Raw genomic sequence first — 16,629 nt, forward strand, 5'->3', positions numbered from 1 at the left:
GTGTCTCCTGTTTTTTTTTTTTTTTTTTTACAAAAAATCTTTCACAATATGTATTGGCCGCGGGTGGTGGGGACTGTAAGCACTTAAAAAATCGTCTCAGAAATGTTTCTTATGCTTCCCACATAACCATCTTATTCGGTTCTTATTCTGACTTTTCAGAAACCATTACATTCTGCTATAAACAACACTGGCAGATCACATCATACAGTTCTGGTTTCTACACAGAACATTCAGGGATTGTCACCTGACAGGTGTCACTTCAGGCTTCTGGACGCTCTCATAAACTGGAGTCAACTCAGCAGAACACGTGAATGAAACTAATAGGAACTGTCCAGCAGATGCCCTTAGAGGCTGAGGTTGTTTGTATCAGAAGTTTTCAGTTCGTGATGATGGAGCAAAAGGAATTCAAGATTCCTTCATTGAGAGATGAGAATGATAACTCTAAGCTCCAAGTAAGTACACAGATTCACAGATCACATGATTGAGAATGTACAAAACCTCATACAATCCATCAAAAGTGAAATGTAAATGTTAGTCATTCAGTTGTGTCCAACTTTTTGCGACACATGGACTGTGGCCCACCAGACTCCTCTGTCCATAGACTTCTTCAAGCAAGAATATTTAAGTGCATATAACTGAGTTTAGTTTGATTGCAGGGAAACAAATTAATATAAAAAACTAATATATTTTTGCATTTCTATACATTAGTAAATGAACTTTGGAAAATGAAATCTTAAAATACCACTTAAATAACTGCCTGGGCACAAATCTCTAGTTATAAACCCATTTTTGTTTTGGTCACACCATGTGGGTTGCAGGATCTTCGTGCTATTGAATACATTTTATAATCTCTTACTCAGCAGTTATTTAAGAAAATTTAAAGACTCTTCCCCAAACTTATATCCCTCAGTGAAGTAAGACCAGTATATAAACTTTGCACACAGCTGGGCTTGATTCCTACTGGGTTGGGTTCAGTAAACCCATTTCTATGTGAGGTTGCCTGGGTCTAAGGTCTGGGTGCAGGGAGGTTACCTCGAGCTGCTCCAGAGGTGGCAGGAGACGGTCAGAGTGGGCCCACTGGTGTCCATCTAGGCAGCAGGGCTCTGCGTAGCCCTGAGGAACGAGGGGCTGTGCTGGAGGATAGCAGGCGGGACGCTGATCTCCATCGTCAGGGGCCTGTGGTACCCCTTCCTGCAGCCCTGGCTGGCTTTGCATTGGAAGACTGAAGATTACAGAAGCCCCAGGCCGAAAGCAGACAAGAGGATGGGAAGCTGCTAGGGGCCCAAGAGCTGTCTGTCGGGCTGGAGCTGAAGCACTGGGGGCCAAGGAACCCCACATAGGTTCTCCAAAGCCCAGGTACTGTCTGCTGCCTGGCCAGGGAAGGAAATGCCAAGGTCTGGACATGCCATCTTCTGCTTGGGCTACACTTAGCATAAGATGTGACAGAGCCCAACACCTCCCTCCTTAGTGGGCAATGGGCTCCTTCCCCCCTTCCCCCCCCACACATGGGGAGCTCCCACTGCACTTTGGGGGCTGTACTGGACCCCAGACCCACCCCCACCCCCCAGTCCCTGGCTTTCTTGGAACGACTTGTTCATTGGATTGTTTGTGAAACAGCAGAGCTGCCAACTGCTAAGCAATGGACTAGCAACTCAGGCAGCCCTCTCACTGCACCTTCGGGAGACATCTTTAAAAAAAAAAAAAAAGGTGTGCTTGAGAAACCTCCAGAACCTTCAGCGATCCACTCACGGTGGCCTTGGAACAGGCATTCTCTGACTCTCCATGATGACACTTGCACATAACAGTTTATAACAAACCTGTTACTTAAAACATCATCGTTAAAGATCTTTCATTATAGTGTTTTGACATTTTGCTTTGAAGGAGCTAGATGTATCTAATATACAACTTGTCTCTTTTCTTTATATACCTCTTCTACCCAAACTGTTAAGATCTTTGTAAAATTCCTGGAATTACCTCCTAATATTACTGAAATAAGACAGCTAATAGCTTCATATCTTACTGGAGCATAAAGGACTACAGTAACATCTTCCGTCCGTAAATAAACAGAAGGTAGATTCTAAAACAAACTAAAGACTATATTTGAAGGCATAGTCTTATTATTTTCACTACTGGCAGGAAGGTGACCTTAATACATGTACTCTTCCCTTTGTTGGAAGCTGCAAACAGCACCCCACTATATGCAAAATGTTGATTCAGTTAAAAAAAATAAAATTGTTTTGATACTTTAAAAGGTTGGTTTCACTATTTTTCTTGAATGGTCTCTTTTTTTTAACCTAATCTGTTTTTTGTTTCAATTGTTAATTTGTTGAGCACTTTTTTCCATTTTGTAGATGTTAAGTCTCAGCCATGACTCCTTCTTTACCTTGTCAGCAGTCCTACTTAAAAACAGATGCACACACCAGACACAGCAAGTTTAAGGCTTACTGTAAATGAAATGGGTCGTGATACTTACCCCACATACACATTCTGGATAATTTAACTCAGTGCCCACTATGTGCTACTGGCCTGCTACAAACACTCCATATAGACACTCCAGGGGTCCCCCTTTCGGCTCTCTGTAGCTTCCCTTAAGGACTAGGTTGGCAAGATAGGAGCAGAAGTGTTTGACAAGATCAAGTAATCCTGATACCAAATATGATAAAAGAACTTCTTATACCTTCAGAGAACATTTTACTAGAGAATTTCAAAGCACTCCTCAGCATCTCACTTTCTGTAATTGAACAAACACAACAGAGTTATGAAACTGGATGGCAGCAGATCTCCAATGGACTGAACCAAAGGTGGAAACGCAGCTTCTTAGACCCACGATTTATCCTCATTGGAAAACATGCCCTATGCAGCGTGAAAAGTAAAAAGAAAGTTTCATTTAACACATGATTTTTAAACCAGGCAGTCTCAGTGACTAAAAATAAACAAGAAATTTGTTAATATCTATCTCAGCATTTAACATTCACAAGATATGAATTATTTAATAAATTAAAACAGGTTCACTGTTTCTGGATTTGAAAAAAGGCTGTGAATTTGGAATCACATGTTTGATCTGCATTAGCAGATAAACCATCCTGCCTGATGAACCCTGCGTGTGGCAGAGTGAGTTCTGCCCCTTCATACTCTGCCCTCCCCAACCAAGAAAAGAGTCACCACAGCATATCCAACACAAGAGACATATCAAATGTGAGACATATCAAATGTAAACATTTTTTTCCCTTCAAAATATTCTCTAAATTTGGCCACTTTGGCACACAAAGTGACGGTGATGCCTGTGGGACTATTTCTGGCAGTCCCTCTGGCATCCTCTTACTGAATCAGATCACTCACAACAGACAAGCTACAAAAGAGGCCGTACCCACTTTCAATTCTAAGGTTAGAACTGGAGTAAAGGCAGTCAGGGCAAAAGGAATCACACTCACTTAGATGTGACAACTTTCTCATCTGACCATGACTGAATTTCATTTGAAGCTGGTTTTAATGATAGCTTTGCTATTTAAAAAAAATTAAGTAAAATGTTCAAGTAAGAATGTTTCAATGCAAGGAGCAAACAGCGTTTACAATCTTAAATGATACTCCATAATGGAATCAAGCCCGACTCTGGCAGGTGGAGACCAGATGGCAGGGACAGGAAGGTCCCACACTCGCAGAACTGCACTGCTGAGAACACAAGCTCCAGGCACTGCTGTAGGCATTTGATTCCCACTATAAACTTCAGGTATAATGATTTCTCTTTTCCTCTGAGAGATCAGCTGGAGAGGACATGATGTAGGAATAACAAGAATTTTATGTGCTGGGTGACAAAGTGCTATGGCCACATAGATTTGCTTAAAAATTTGATTATGACAAGCTTCAGGTAAAAGTCATTTTTAAAGGGTCAATTTTTCATTTACATGTAACCATACATCTTATTTACATATATATATATGACTCAACTTTCATTCAGCTTTCTTCATTTGAAGTCTACATTTTAACTGGTATGTAACCATTATATAGTCCTCACAGAAGGACTACATATCCTCTTAGTCACAGGCAGTTCTGATGATATAATCCTTTGTCTCCATACTGAGAACTGAACACAATTAAAGCCTCAGTGAATAATAAAGATGAAGATCCAGTGTTAAATCTGCTTACAGCCACACCAGCTATTCAAGGAGTCAGCAGCTGCAACTAAGTCCAAAGCAAGGATGACTGAAGACACGGACCACTGCTTAATGCTGCTACTGCCATGAATTCTTATAGTGCTTCTTATACTGGGTTCATTTTTTCTTTTCAAAAAACTGATTTTTCTAGTAATGTTTAAAGTTATCTCAGTTCTTTAACTCAAGAGAACTGCTATATTTAGGCCGCTAACAACAACAACAAAAAAATCAAGAGCATGTACCTTTGTCCATAGTCTCCAAAGGTTCAAGTGCAAGAGCTGTCTAAAACCTGGTATATAAGGCACCCTATTCCACTTTTTTCTTAAGAGAAACCTTTCCTTTGGTTTCTTGCAGTTTTTCCGTGAGTCTGTCCTTTGTCTCCTCCATCTTCTCTGTGAGGAGCTCCTTTGTTTCCTCCATCTTGTCTTGCAGGTACTCCTTCACGGGGGGTGGCGTCGACATGTAGCCCCGGCTACGCAGATACTTCACAGTGAAGGAGGTCCCCCCCAGGGTTACAGTGTACCGCGCAGGCGTTGCAATCTGCAGGAAAACAAGACAGTTTAGTACTGAACTACCATCTTAAGCAAAAACTGGCTAGCTCAGTGGTAGAGACTCCGCCTGCAGTGCAGGTGATGCAGGTTCCACATCTCTGTGTCAGGAAGATCCCCTGGAGGAGGAAATGGCAACCCACTCCAGTATTCTTGCTGAGACAATCCCACAGACAGAGGTGCCTGGCGGGCCACATAGTCCATGGGGTCGCAAAGAGTCGGACACTATTGAGCACACATAAGCAAAAAACAGTGTGAAATTAAAACTCTTGGTAATAACTATCAATTACTTTATTGCTTCACAAGGCTAACAAAGTTAGTTACATGCTATATGGTTTTCCCTAACATTCCATAAGTATTTGTCACCTAGACACTGACCCAGGATCATAGAACATACACAGTAGCAGCACCGAAGTTTGTACTCATATGCTAATGAACCTGGGGGACAGGAGCCCTGAAAATCAGTGAGGGCTCAGGACCCTCCGACAACAAAGGCATATGCATTTCCAGTCTCAGGAACCCTGTCAACCTGCACACACTATACCAAACTGAGGGGCAATCACGAGCCAAATGTTTGTTCTTCACGGGGTTTAGTTTCACTTGTAAATCTCTTTTCTTTAACTTTTCCAGGCTTTATGATACTTTATCATTACAGTCCACACCGAGTCTGGAATCCCAACCAGGAACTTCGTGAGGTGAACAAATGGTAAAATGGCACACATGTAGGAGACAGGTACAGGTCAACTGACCAGAGGTTAGTTAGTCCCGAACTAACTAGTAGACTAATTGGCTCAAAGGGAGAACTGTAACAGCAGAGCCTGCATCACATTCTGAGGCAAGGAACCTCCCTATCTGATGTTCTACCTGAGAAGTCAGGTTACAGGAAACACCCAAGTAGACAATTTACACCTCCCTCCTCCCAGAGGAACGTGAGTACAGCCATTGCTGACATCAGTCCACCTGCGTGCCAGCCTCGTGTTTCAATTCTAAGACCAACAGGCACTGAGCACTGATGTTCCTTCAGAGCACAGCACTAGCACAGTGGAAACACAGAGGAAGAAGACAGAACTCTGAATTCCTAGGCACTCATGAGCAAAAACAACAGACATTCAGAAAAGAAGAAATAAACAGACTGTGATACTAGAGTATGGGATAAGAAAGAGTTATAATTAGGGAAATGGTTTAAATCATCAGGACAGCTGCATTTATTAAGGTTAAACTACACAAACTGCAAATTCATATGAATTTAGTAAGTTTTAATGTTGAAAAACTCAGCAATTACGCTTTAGGCCTCTAGTCAAAATTATCATATAAGAAATCTAGTATTTCAGAGGACTTTAATGAGGATTAAAGTAGTACTATAAACCCATAATTCTAGGTATTTTTATAACAAAGATAAATTAACATCTAGTTTCCCAATGTTTTCTACCTGGTTTCCTAGAATAAAGCTCTGAAAAAACCTCATAATTTTTTGTCAATTGAGAAAAATTAGATTAATATAGCTAAACTCCACAATTTACAATGAGTCTTCCAAAATAACCACAAGTATAAAAACTATCTATTTACAAAGAAGTCATTGTCTGAATCTAGACAACAGTTATAAAGATAATGAACAAATGAAATATATGTAACATCAACAACTAAGTCTAAGGTTTATCACATAAATCAGTTTGATTTAAACTTTACTCTTTTACTTTTTAGGAAGATGAACTATTATAAACAGTAAAATAAATGCTAAATTTCACTAATATGTCAGGTGGCATATGGGTCTCTGAATAAGGAAAATTAATGTACTGTCAATAGGAGAAATGTCAGAGATGACCTGCTTGCTAGAAACTCAGAAGTCTCACATGTGTCTCAGCAGAGCAGGCTATGAACAACCTACCTATTCTTAGGGCACTTCTTCTTAAGCCATTTTATTTACCCTTAAAAAATGTATACTTTACTTTTAGTCATTAGACATGTAAGAGATGAAATACACTAGGTTATAAAGGTAAGCCTGGGAACAGGCAGGGAGTGTTATGGAGGTTCAGTGTGAGGAGCCATCCACCCACAGCAGTACCTACCTTAAACAGGGCATATGCTGTTAGTGCATTTCCACTCTGGGAATTTTTCAGAATGTTCACTATACTGTCAGGTAACCCAATAAGTTCTAGAAAAGGAACGACATTCACTCCTCTAAGAAAGAAACAGAAAGTAATTTATATGTATATAAACTTTTGGGGGTAATTATTTTCAAAAGATTACCTGAAAACATCAAAACCAAATTTTGTTTAAAAGTCAGTTCTGCATCACCAAGCACACACTAACTTCACTCTAGGGAACAACGTGCATGACGACCAGCATCCCACTGCCCACAGCTTCTGCTCAGGGACATCCCTCATGAGCACACTGAGAAAAGTAGAATCATGAATCAGAGCAACATTAATAGCACTAGGTAACATGAGGAAAAAGGATCAGAATAATTCACCTGATTTTGGAATCTTTAGTTCCTTAGAATGATCCAACTTTTAAGACCTAATATTTTTATCTCCAAAATTACATGTCAGATGATACTATTACCATAAAAGCAAGGGATATTATAACATCACTTACTGTGTTATTATGCAAAGAATAAATGATTCTATGGATTTGATAAAACTTCAATGATTCTAAAAAGATGCTTCTGCTATCAGGCTCAAAAAGCACCTGAAGAAGCAATTGCCATAAACTGCAAGAAATTTTTGAAGGGAGGGAGAGAAGGCAGATACAGTCTCTCATCTAGCTGGTAAACCCTAACTGCTTTTTAGTTTCCCTGAGTGTGGAGTCTGCCACGCTGACATATTTGTGCTCTCCTGCTCTCTCCCTCACTATCCATACTGGGTTGGCCAAATGTTTCCAAAACATTGCAGAAAAACCCAAATGAACTTTCTGGTCTACCCAACAGTTTCGCTTTCACCCCTAAATCACAAGATTCTCATTCTGTGCTGCTCCTTCATAAGCACAATCATCACAAGAAACTTAACATACAGGATAGTATATAGTTAATACAACAGTACGTTATTTAATGTTAAAATTCCCTGTATTGTCCCATGTCCCTTGTCACTATCTTCTCCATGTTTTCCAGTTTTTCACCAGAAGTGCTACCCAGCATATTCTGTTGAGGAGGAAGGCAGGATGTCTTTTTTTGACGCTGAGACTTTTGAAGCTCCTGGGCCAGTTGTGTGGTACAACAGCCCCTTCCACTTGAATTTGCCTGATTGTTTCCTCATGATTAGATTCGGAGTAAATGTTTCCTGACAAGAAAGCTGCAGAGCTGATTCTGTGCCATCAGAGCATCACAGCAGGAGCCCCAGGATCAGTCAGTCCCATCACTGATGTGAGTCTGACTTGTGGTTAAGGTCTGGTCCACAGGTTACTCCTCTGTACAAGTACTCTTGCTCTTTATAGTAAAGAAAGGGAATAGCCTGGATTCATTATTGTTATAGTGGTTATAATCTCCTAGTTTATTTTTAACATTAAACATTAATTTGATTAACTGGGAAGTTGTCCCTCTCTGATCTCACTATATAATACTAGGAGATCAGAGAACTTTTCCCAGCTATAATCAAATCAGATAAACCCAGCATCTAGTTGGTTGAATTGAAAACTTATATTTAACACAACTCCAACATTACAATAAAATCATCTCACAGTCAAAGATTACATAGTAAGATTTACTGCCATTCCAACATACACTAATATTTTCTAAGTATGACTTCCCTTAGAACAAACTGACTTTTAATTTCTCAAGTGTTAAGGATCTAACAAAAACATTAGGGACTGTTCTGGAAAGCAACATATCCTACCTAATATAACTGAGCTATGTGATGCTATAACAGAACTGGACCAGCAGTCATGGCTAGGCAATAGAGCTGGGTCTGGCAACCAAATTTCCATGCTGACAGAAAGCCAAAGGTAGGTGGTGGTGGATAAGGCATAGGACTTTAAAGCCTAATTAATTAACAACACTAGATTATTTGAGGGTCTAATTTTTTGGTTACAGAACTCCGTTACAGAAGGCAAGGAAAAATAAATGGGAAAAAAGTACTCTTAATAGTCCAAATAAGAATCTCATATTCAATTAATTAAAAATTGAACTTTTTCCCCCTCAGGTCAGGAGGCTGCATGCTTACTGAAAACAACCTAGGGAAGGCAAAAGAAACAAGGAAGAAACTCATTATCAGTCACAAAACCAAATCAGAAAAATCCTCAATGGCTCCAAAAAGAAAATTTGGTATGTAGAAAGCCATTCATTAAATAGAAGAAATGAATGTCTATGAAATTTTTATGTAAAATGGTATACAATTTTAGGCTCCATTAAAAAACTAACAGCAGTTCTTAAGATTTCTATATTACACATGTCCAGAAAATGTCATTAATAAACAAAAAAGGTAACTCCATAAAATGCACATACAAAACCTCTGCAAAGAAAGGAACAATTCTTAAAGAAAATGATACATAATGAAGGAAGTAACTGAGTAACAAGAACAGAATGCAGAGAAAGATAGGAAAAGAAACAAAACAGCATCAATCACACAGGTTAAAAATAATCCTTTTTAGAACACTGGCAAAGAAACATTTCTAGACTTGTGTTTCCTAAGAATAGTCTCCATTCCATCATCTTTTAATTTAGTAAAGTATAAGCTCTTTCCAACAAGTGAGCTTTATAATACTTAATACCTATCAAACATTAACTATAACCCAAAACTGAAAAATCAGCAGTCTTTTGGAAAGTATAGAATAATTCTAAACCTACTAGGGGAGTTCACGAAAACATCAAAATGGTCTTCACTGTGCATCTCGTCGCCTGCAGGATGATGAGCATCCTGCCCACTTGGTCACACCCAGGCCATAGCAAGAAAAGCCACACAGCACTCAAGGAACAGGCATACATTGGCACACCCAGTTCTGCTGGTGGCAGATACAAACTGGAAATCATAGGGAATCTGGTTGTACGTGAAACTCCTGCTCCTAAAACAGTGTGAATAACACAACTCACTTTAAAAGAAAGGAAAGGTATTTACCAAGAAAGGTATATTTAGAAATTCTATATTTTAAGTGCACAACAAATCAACTTCTGATCAGAACAAAAGACCTTACCTTGACATTCATCAGCTGTAACATTAAGGTATAAGTCTATAACTTGTTCATTTTTGTGTCTACAACAGATACAAGTCAAGCTTTGTAAAAATCTTACTAATTTCCAACCAAAATCATACACGTGGCAAAATAAGTTCTTTTCACAGTGATTAGCACTTTTAGCAATATCTTATTTAAGTACAAAGCTAACTTATGGTGCTGTCAAATTTCTGGAATCGGTTATTTTATTTCTGTGCTATCCTAGATGCTGATGTGTCACGAGCACAGTGATTAAGATTTGAAATCAGACTGAATTACTTTGGGGAAAAACTAAGGTATTTTGACTTATTCTTGTTTAATCTGCTCTCTCCTTAATAAGAGGCATAATTACATTACCTACTTCATATGGTTGCTATGAGAATTAAGTAAGATGATACAGTTACAAAAATTTTTGTATAATATCTGCTGTACATAGTAAGCAAATGTTAGCTATTGTTATTAAAATGTGGAAAACAGCTATGAAAAACAAGCATCCTCTTATCAGTTGAAGACATTAAAGCATTTAAAAACCTATTTAAAGGTTTTCATTAGTATAATTAACATTCTGACAAAACATGCTCAATCAAGCAAAAACTTACTTTATGGCTGCATAGTAAAATGTTCCAAACCAAACAGCAGAAGTTACTAGATGCACTGGAATCAAAACTTTTCCATATTGTCTAAATGTTTTCTTAAATCGTTGATAAAGACTAATAGATCTGTCTTGTAACGGATCAGGTTCTTCCTTTTTTTCAGAGGGATGTCCTGAGGATGTGGCACTGGATGACAGAACTCTCTTGGATAAGATATCCTGCTCCCACTGTTTATGGTGAAAGACCCCTGGTTGGGATGGAACAGTAATGAATGGCTTCCTTTCCTTTGCAACACACTGGGCAGTGGGTAAGTGCAGCCACCGTTTCTGAGGGCCCTGTACCACAACCACTCTGGATTCCGGGGTATACAAAAGTAATGGTCCCTTTATGTTTTGACAGTGTCCCAAAAGACCGGCTTTATGTGGTTCCATGCACGTCCTATGTGCCAGTCGGAATACAGTCTTTGGTACATTCCATTGCATTTTGAAGAATGGAGATTGATGGACCTCAGCTTCTATAGACACTAGATTAAAAAAAAAATAGATTATACATAGATTTCCATTGTAAACAATCCACTTAAACATAAATTGTTAACTCTTAGGAAGTTAAAAGACAGACACTATTACCAAATCCATAGAAATTAATGTTAACGTATATAGTTCTAATATATCACAATTTTTAAATTTCATTAAAACACATCATTTAAATATGATACAGTAAACCACTGCAGCAGACATCATGAAGAGTAAGGTTTCAGGGCTGTTTTATTGCTACAAAAGGGGTATCTGTAGGGCTTCTCTCATTCTACAAAGAAGTAGTGTAATATAACGGGACAATCATATCTGGAAGTAAAAGAGCTGGGCTGTAATGTTTTGGGGTCATAATTCTGTGCAATTATCTCTTAGACTGGACTTGAGATGGGAATTTCAAGACCTGAATTCATCCCTCTCCACATCCCCCTTCTCTGAAAAAAGAAGAACCAATCAGTCTCATTATACTTGTTTATTTGGCAAAAATGCTTTAAATCTTCAAATACATGGTCATCCAGAACCTGGTCTTTTGTTAAGTATCTGAGTAGTGGTATCCAGTGGTGATATCTTGCATATCTCTATTGTCACATCACATCATAGGCTACAGTGCCCTCTTTACCACTGAAAACAGTGAAGAGTGCTTTTAAGTCTAATCAGATTATGCACCAATTCCAGGAACACCATAACCAATTCAGAAAATTCATCCTTACAATTCTGTTCTTTAGAACCACTCTTAGTACCAAAATTTGAATCAGAAGGGTTCTCCAGAGATATTGAAGCAACAGGAAAAAAACACAGATGTTTATCTACCTATCTCTATAGGGCTTCCCAGGTGGCGCTAGTGGTAAAGAACCTGCCTGCCAATGCAGGAGACATAGAGATGTAGGTTCAATCCCTGGGTTGGGAAGGTCCCCTGAAGGAGGAAATGGCAACCCAGTCCAGTATTCTTGCCTGGAGAATCCCACGGACAGAGAAACCTGGTAGGCTTCAGTCCATAGGGTCACACAGAGACATGACTGAAGCGACTTAACAGGCATGCACCTATCTCTTGGCTTATCTCTATCTAGATAGATATTTCTATCTATTGGGTATCTATTATAAGGTTGTTTAAATAGATACATGTTTATGTTAAGGAACTGGCTCACACAATTGTGGGGCTACACATTTGATGTGTGTCAGGTAGATTTGCAGGCTGGAAACTCGGACAGGAACTGATGCCACAGTCTTGAGACATTTTTTCTTCTTGAGATGCCTCAGTTTGAAATTTAGACTGAATGAGGCCCACCCACATTATGGAGGGTAATCTCCTTTACTTAAAGACAGTTGATTAGATATTAACAGATTTTCAAAATACCATCAAAATAACACCTATATTAGTGTTTGATTAAATAACTATGCTTTTGAACTGTGGTCTTGGAGAAGATTCTTAGAATCCCTTGGACTGCAAGGAGATCCAACCAGTCAATCCTAAAGGAAATCAGTCCTGAATATTCATTAGAAGGACTGATGCTGAAGCTGAAACTCCAGGGATCAAAGCCACGTCTACCTGCCTTGGCAGGCAGATTCTTTACTAATGAACCACCAGGGAAGCCATCCATAGCCAGGTCTAGTTGACAAAGCTACTCATCACACATACAAGCTTATAGATTTCTCAACCAAATCTTTACTTTCTACTATAGTAAAAACCTTTTAAACAATGATATCTTATGTGCTCAAAAAAAGGCAATGAAATTTCAGTAGGGACACTTTGGTTGAGTGAACTGGAGGAATGAACAGTTCTTCCAAAACTGTTTAGAGAAACACACCTTCCACAACCACCTCTTTTTCCTACCCCAAGAATAGTATCATTCCTGGGAAACTGTAACATTTTATCTACATTTTAAAAACAATTTTTATGTTTAAAAAAATGTGCTCTTCAACCCTACAATAGAAATGACACCTTAAAATTACACACCTCTGAGTGCTCTCACTTTAAGGGATGGTATCTACGGAATTTGTTGCTTGCCTTTGACCAGAAAACTTACAAGTTACCACTACATTTTTCTCTCATCAGAAAAAGTGAAAGTGAAGCCACTCAGTCGTGTCTGACTCTTTGCGACCCCATGGACTGTAGCCTACCAAGCTCCTCTGTCCATGGGATTTTCCAGGCAAGAGTACTGGAGTGGGCTGCCATTTCCTTCTCCAGAGGATCTTCCCGTGGGCATCCCTTGTGGTTCAGGTGGTAAAGAATCCCCCTGCAATGTGGGAGACCTGGGTTCGATCCCCGGGTTGGGAAGATCCCCTGGAGAAGGGAAAAGCTACCCACTCCAGTATTCTGGCCTAGAGAATTCAGTCCATGGGTTCACAAAGAGTCAGCGGACAAAAGTCTAATACAAAACAGGAGAATTCCAAACCAGTCTGGGTGAATGGACCAAATAATCAAAACAGCACATAAAGAAATGTTATAAATGGGTTGAAATAAATCCTGTATGTCCTTTCAAAAAAAAAAAAAAATGAGATTTTGAAAAATCTTTCTAGGTGATTCATACATCCATAGCCATCCCACTATGTGCCAGGCACTGTTCAAGGCACCTGGGTTAAATCACTGAACAAAATGATGATACCTGTCTTGCTAGAGTTCACATGCTAGCAAGACAACATCTATCCAGCTATTTTCTCTCTCAACATAATAACCCAAGCAGTAAGAAGTATCAAAACATTTTCTGAAAATCTACTATGTGCCAGGTAACTTCCAGTTCTGAGTCTGGCCTTAAATAGGCACTGTTTCATTATTAGCACAGTACAGTCTCTGGGCTTTCCACGTGGCTCAGTGATAAAAGAATCTGCCTGCCAAGGCAGGAGTTGCAAGAGACCCTGGTTCCACCCCTGGGTCTGGAAGATCCCCTGGAAAAGGAAAGGGCAATCCAATCCACTCCAGTATTCTTGCCTGGAGAATCCCATGAACAGAGGAGCCTGGTGGGTTTCAGTCCAAGTGTCGCAAAGAGTGGAACATGACTGAGCATGCACAGACCATGGTCTCTGGAGTCAGGCTGCTTGGATCCAAAACCTAGCCCACTACTACTTCCCAGCTGCATGACCTTGGGTAAGTTACTTACCACTCATATATAAAACAAAATAATCATAACAACTATCCCACTGGATCATGTACAAGTTAAAAATGAATGCAAATATATAAAAGTACTAAAAGGTACTACTAGACTATCAGCTATTACTATTTTAATTCAATTTCCAGAAAAGCAGTTATTACTCAGGCAATAGTGGGGAAAAATAACATCAATGGTAACTTTTTTTTAATCTAGCTCATTTACTCCCTCCCTGCAGTAGGAAATGGCAGCTCATTCCAGTATTCTTGCTTGGGAAATCCCATGGATAGAGAAGCCTGGTGGGCTGCAATCCATGGGGTCACAAAAGAGTCAGACATGACTAAGTGACTAAACAATAATTTACTCCCTCCATCTCTACTATCCTCAAGAGTTCTTCCTGTTCTTGAAACCAATGGGTAATCGTTAAATTCATTTCACCTATAACCTGCCTTACACCACTCTCCAGTCACCTTTCTCTACACTCCCCCTGCCATCTCAGAGTGCCCTACTTCTTTATTCTTTATCCCATAAATACCCAGAGCCCTTCACCTCAGGGTGAAAAGTTAAAGTCGCTCAGTTGTGTCCAACTCTGCGACCCCATTAACTGTAGCCTGCCAGGCTCCTCTGTCCATGGAGTTCTCCAGGCAGGAATACTGGAGTGGGTAGCCGTTGCCTTCTCCAGGGGGATGTTCCCAACCCAGGAATTGAACCCAGGTCTCCTGCACTGCAGGCAGATTCTTTATCGTCTGAGCCACCAGGTAGGCCCCTATATATCTTATGCACAACAATTCATGGTAAAGTCTAGATAATATAGTTAGGAGGCTTTTAATCTAATGAGAAAATTTCTTAAGTCAAAATTAGACTCATTTTCTGTAAAATTACAGTAGCAATTCTCTTAAGAAACTTTAGCATCAGAACCCGCAAATATGGATATGTAATTACACAGTTCTAAATGCATGAATATGTAGATAGCACAATCTCCAGCACTATACCTTTGCTTTAAGTGGAGAGCAAACGAACTTTAGGTGGAGAGCAAAAAATCTACTATAAAAATAAGGATCAAAAAAATAAGGATCAAAGTAAGAATACGCCATGTGGAAAAACCTATTTCCCCAATGTGTTGTGCAAAGTAACAAGTACTTTTTAAATCACAGTTTAAGTGAAAAAGTGAAAGTGTTATTTGCTCAGTCATGTCGGATTCTTTGTGACTCCTTTGAGTGTAGGCCAGACTCCTCTGTCCACGGAGTTCTCCAGGCAACAAAAGACACATTTTGTTTGTCATAGTGATTTTTTTTACAGATGTCAGTGGTGGCAGGCCATTAATTTATGTTTAGAAAAATAAGCAAGATGTTTAGTTGAATTTTTAGGTTTGATGCTTAAACTCTTGGAAGGATCACTGTATTTTTTATGCATGGAGTATTTACAAACATACTCAAAGTAACCTTGTGATATAAGGACAGTAATGATCTAAAAGGTGCACCACTACAGTAATAAAAACTTCGAAAAAAAAATGAACTGAAGTTAATTTTCAACTTCGCTCACTGCATATAATAATAAAAAAAATACAAGTACAGTCATCGGAAATTGATGGCTCATCCTCATTTGTTAAAAACAGGCTTCGTTCTTGGGTCAAAGTTTATAGAGTCAACAACCTCAGAAAGGTTAAACCCCACAATTTAGAAGTGACTGGATTCTAAAGTACATGCTGCAGACACTGCTTGCTTTCCCCCAAGCGAAGTCTACCGGCTGCTGTAACTGCGCCTACTGACAGGTATGCAGGCTAGCACACCTATTTCCACAGCTGCTTTTAAAGGGTTCAAGTTTGGTAACGAAGAATAGAAGACATACTTCTGATCACGTCTTTACACCATCTCGGTGTAAGGTGCTGAGGCGCAACGCGTCAACCATCTTAGTTCACAGGCACAGTTTTGACCCTAGCGTAGGGGGTGGAAAGCAGGAACGTGCGACACTCCGGTGGAAATTTGGGGGGAGTGGATGAACCAAAAGAGTTAACTCCCCAACCACCCTATACCAAAGTCCAGCCAACAGATACTATCACTGAAGCGTTTCTCAAAAAATTGTATGGGCTGTCCCGCTCCTCCAGAGGCTGACCGAGCACGGCCCTCTCGAGGGAGGTCTGGCCAGAACTTCCAAGTGCGGCGGAACGGAGCGACTCGCGAGGCAGCGAGAAGCAGGACGCCGCGCGCTTCCGAGGCAAGTCCGAGCTCGGGGGCTCCCGGCCCCTCCCAGCCGGCATCCGAGGAAGGGCAGACCAAAGGCTGGAAAACCGCCCCACGGACAGGGTTAGCAGGACACCGGGCCACTGCGAAGGGCGGGGTGACCTCTGTCCGCCCAGGGGCGCTCGCGCCGCGCATCACGCTGAAGAGGCCCCGCCGACCGCCCCGCCCCCAGAGGCCTCGACCCCCATTACCTCAGGACCTGAGGCCGCCGTGCAGCCCGGAGGAGCCGCTCGGAGACCCCTCCGTGTCACTCCTCAGAGCGACCAGCAGAACGTGGGTCTGGCCGCCGGAAGCCGTGGGCCCAGGCGACCAGCCTCCCACCCGCCCGCCACGCCGTCCCTCCAA

General features: G+C 40.4%; 1 protein-coding gene and 1 long non-coding RNA gene across 4 annotated transcripts; one reads left to right on the forward strand and one right to left on the reverse strand.

Annotated features, from left to right (window-relative positions):
* The first annotated feature begins 338 nt into the window (after nt 1-338).
* Nucleotides 339-15,652, forward strand: LOC133047767 (uncharacterized). Of its 2 annotated transcripts, XR_009690837.1 has the most exons (6): nt 339-452; nt 7,806-8,057; nt 8,833-8,954; nt 10,065-10,134; nt 10,595-10,738; nt 11,337-15,652. It is a non-coding gene; the product is annotated as an uncharacterized LOC133047767 (long non-coding RNA). The 2 variants fall into 2 exon arrangements; XR_009690838.1 differs by lacking the exon at nt 7,806-8,057 and having other exon boundaries at nt 345-452.
* On the reverse strand, nt 1,577-16,628 carry FAM210A (family with sequence similarity 210 member A). Of its 2 annotated transcripts, XR_009690836.1 has the most exons (5): nt 16,476-16,628; nt 10,438-10,954; nt 6,766-6,877; nt 4,394-4,691; nt 1,577-2,853 (listed from the first exon to the last, which is right to left on the reverse strand). XR_009690836.1 is itself a non-coding variant. In XM_061131256.1 (4 exons), the coding sequence occupies exons 2-4, from the start codon at nt 10,911-10,913 to the stop codon at nt 4,458-4,460; spliced, it is 822 nt and encodes a 273-aa protein (XP_060987239.1). In that variant the 5' UTR covers nt 10,914-10,954; nt 16,476-16,628; the 3' UTR covers nt 3,200-4,457. The 2 variants fall into 2 exon arrangements, 1 of the variants encoding a protein (XP_060987239.1); XM_061131256.1 differs by lacking the exon at nt 1,577-2,853 and having other exon boundaries at nt 3,200-4,691.
* Nucleotide 16,629: the final 1 nt, after the last annotated feature.

Source organism: Dama dama, chromosome 27 (assembly GCF_033118175.1).
Source record: "Dama dama isolate Ldn47 chromosome 27, ASM3311817v1, whole genome shotgun sequence".
NCBI classification, from domain to species: Eukaryota; Metazoa; Chordata; class Mammalia; order Artiodactyla; family Cervidae; genus Dama; species Dama dama.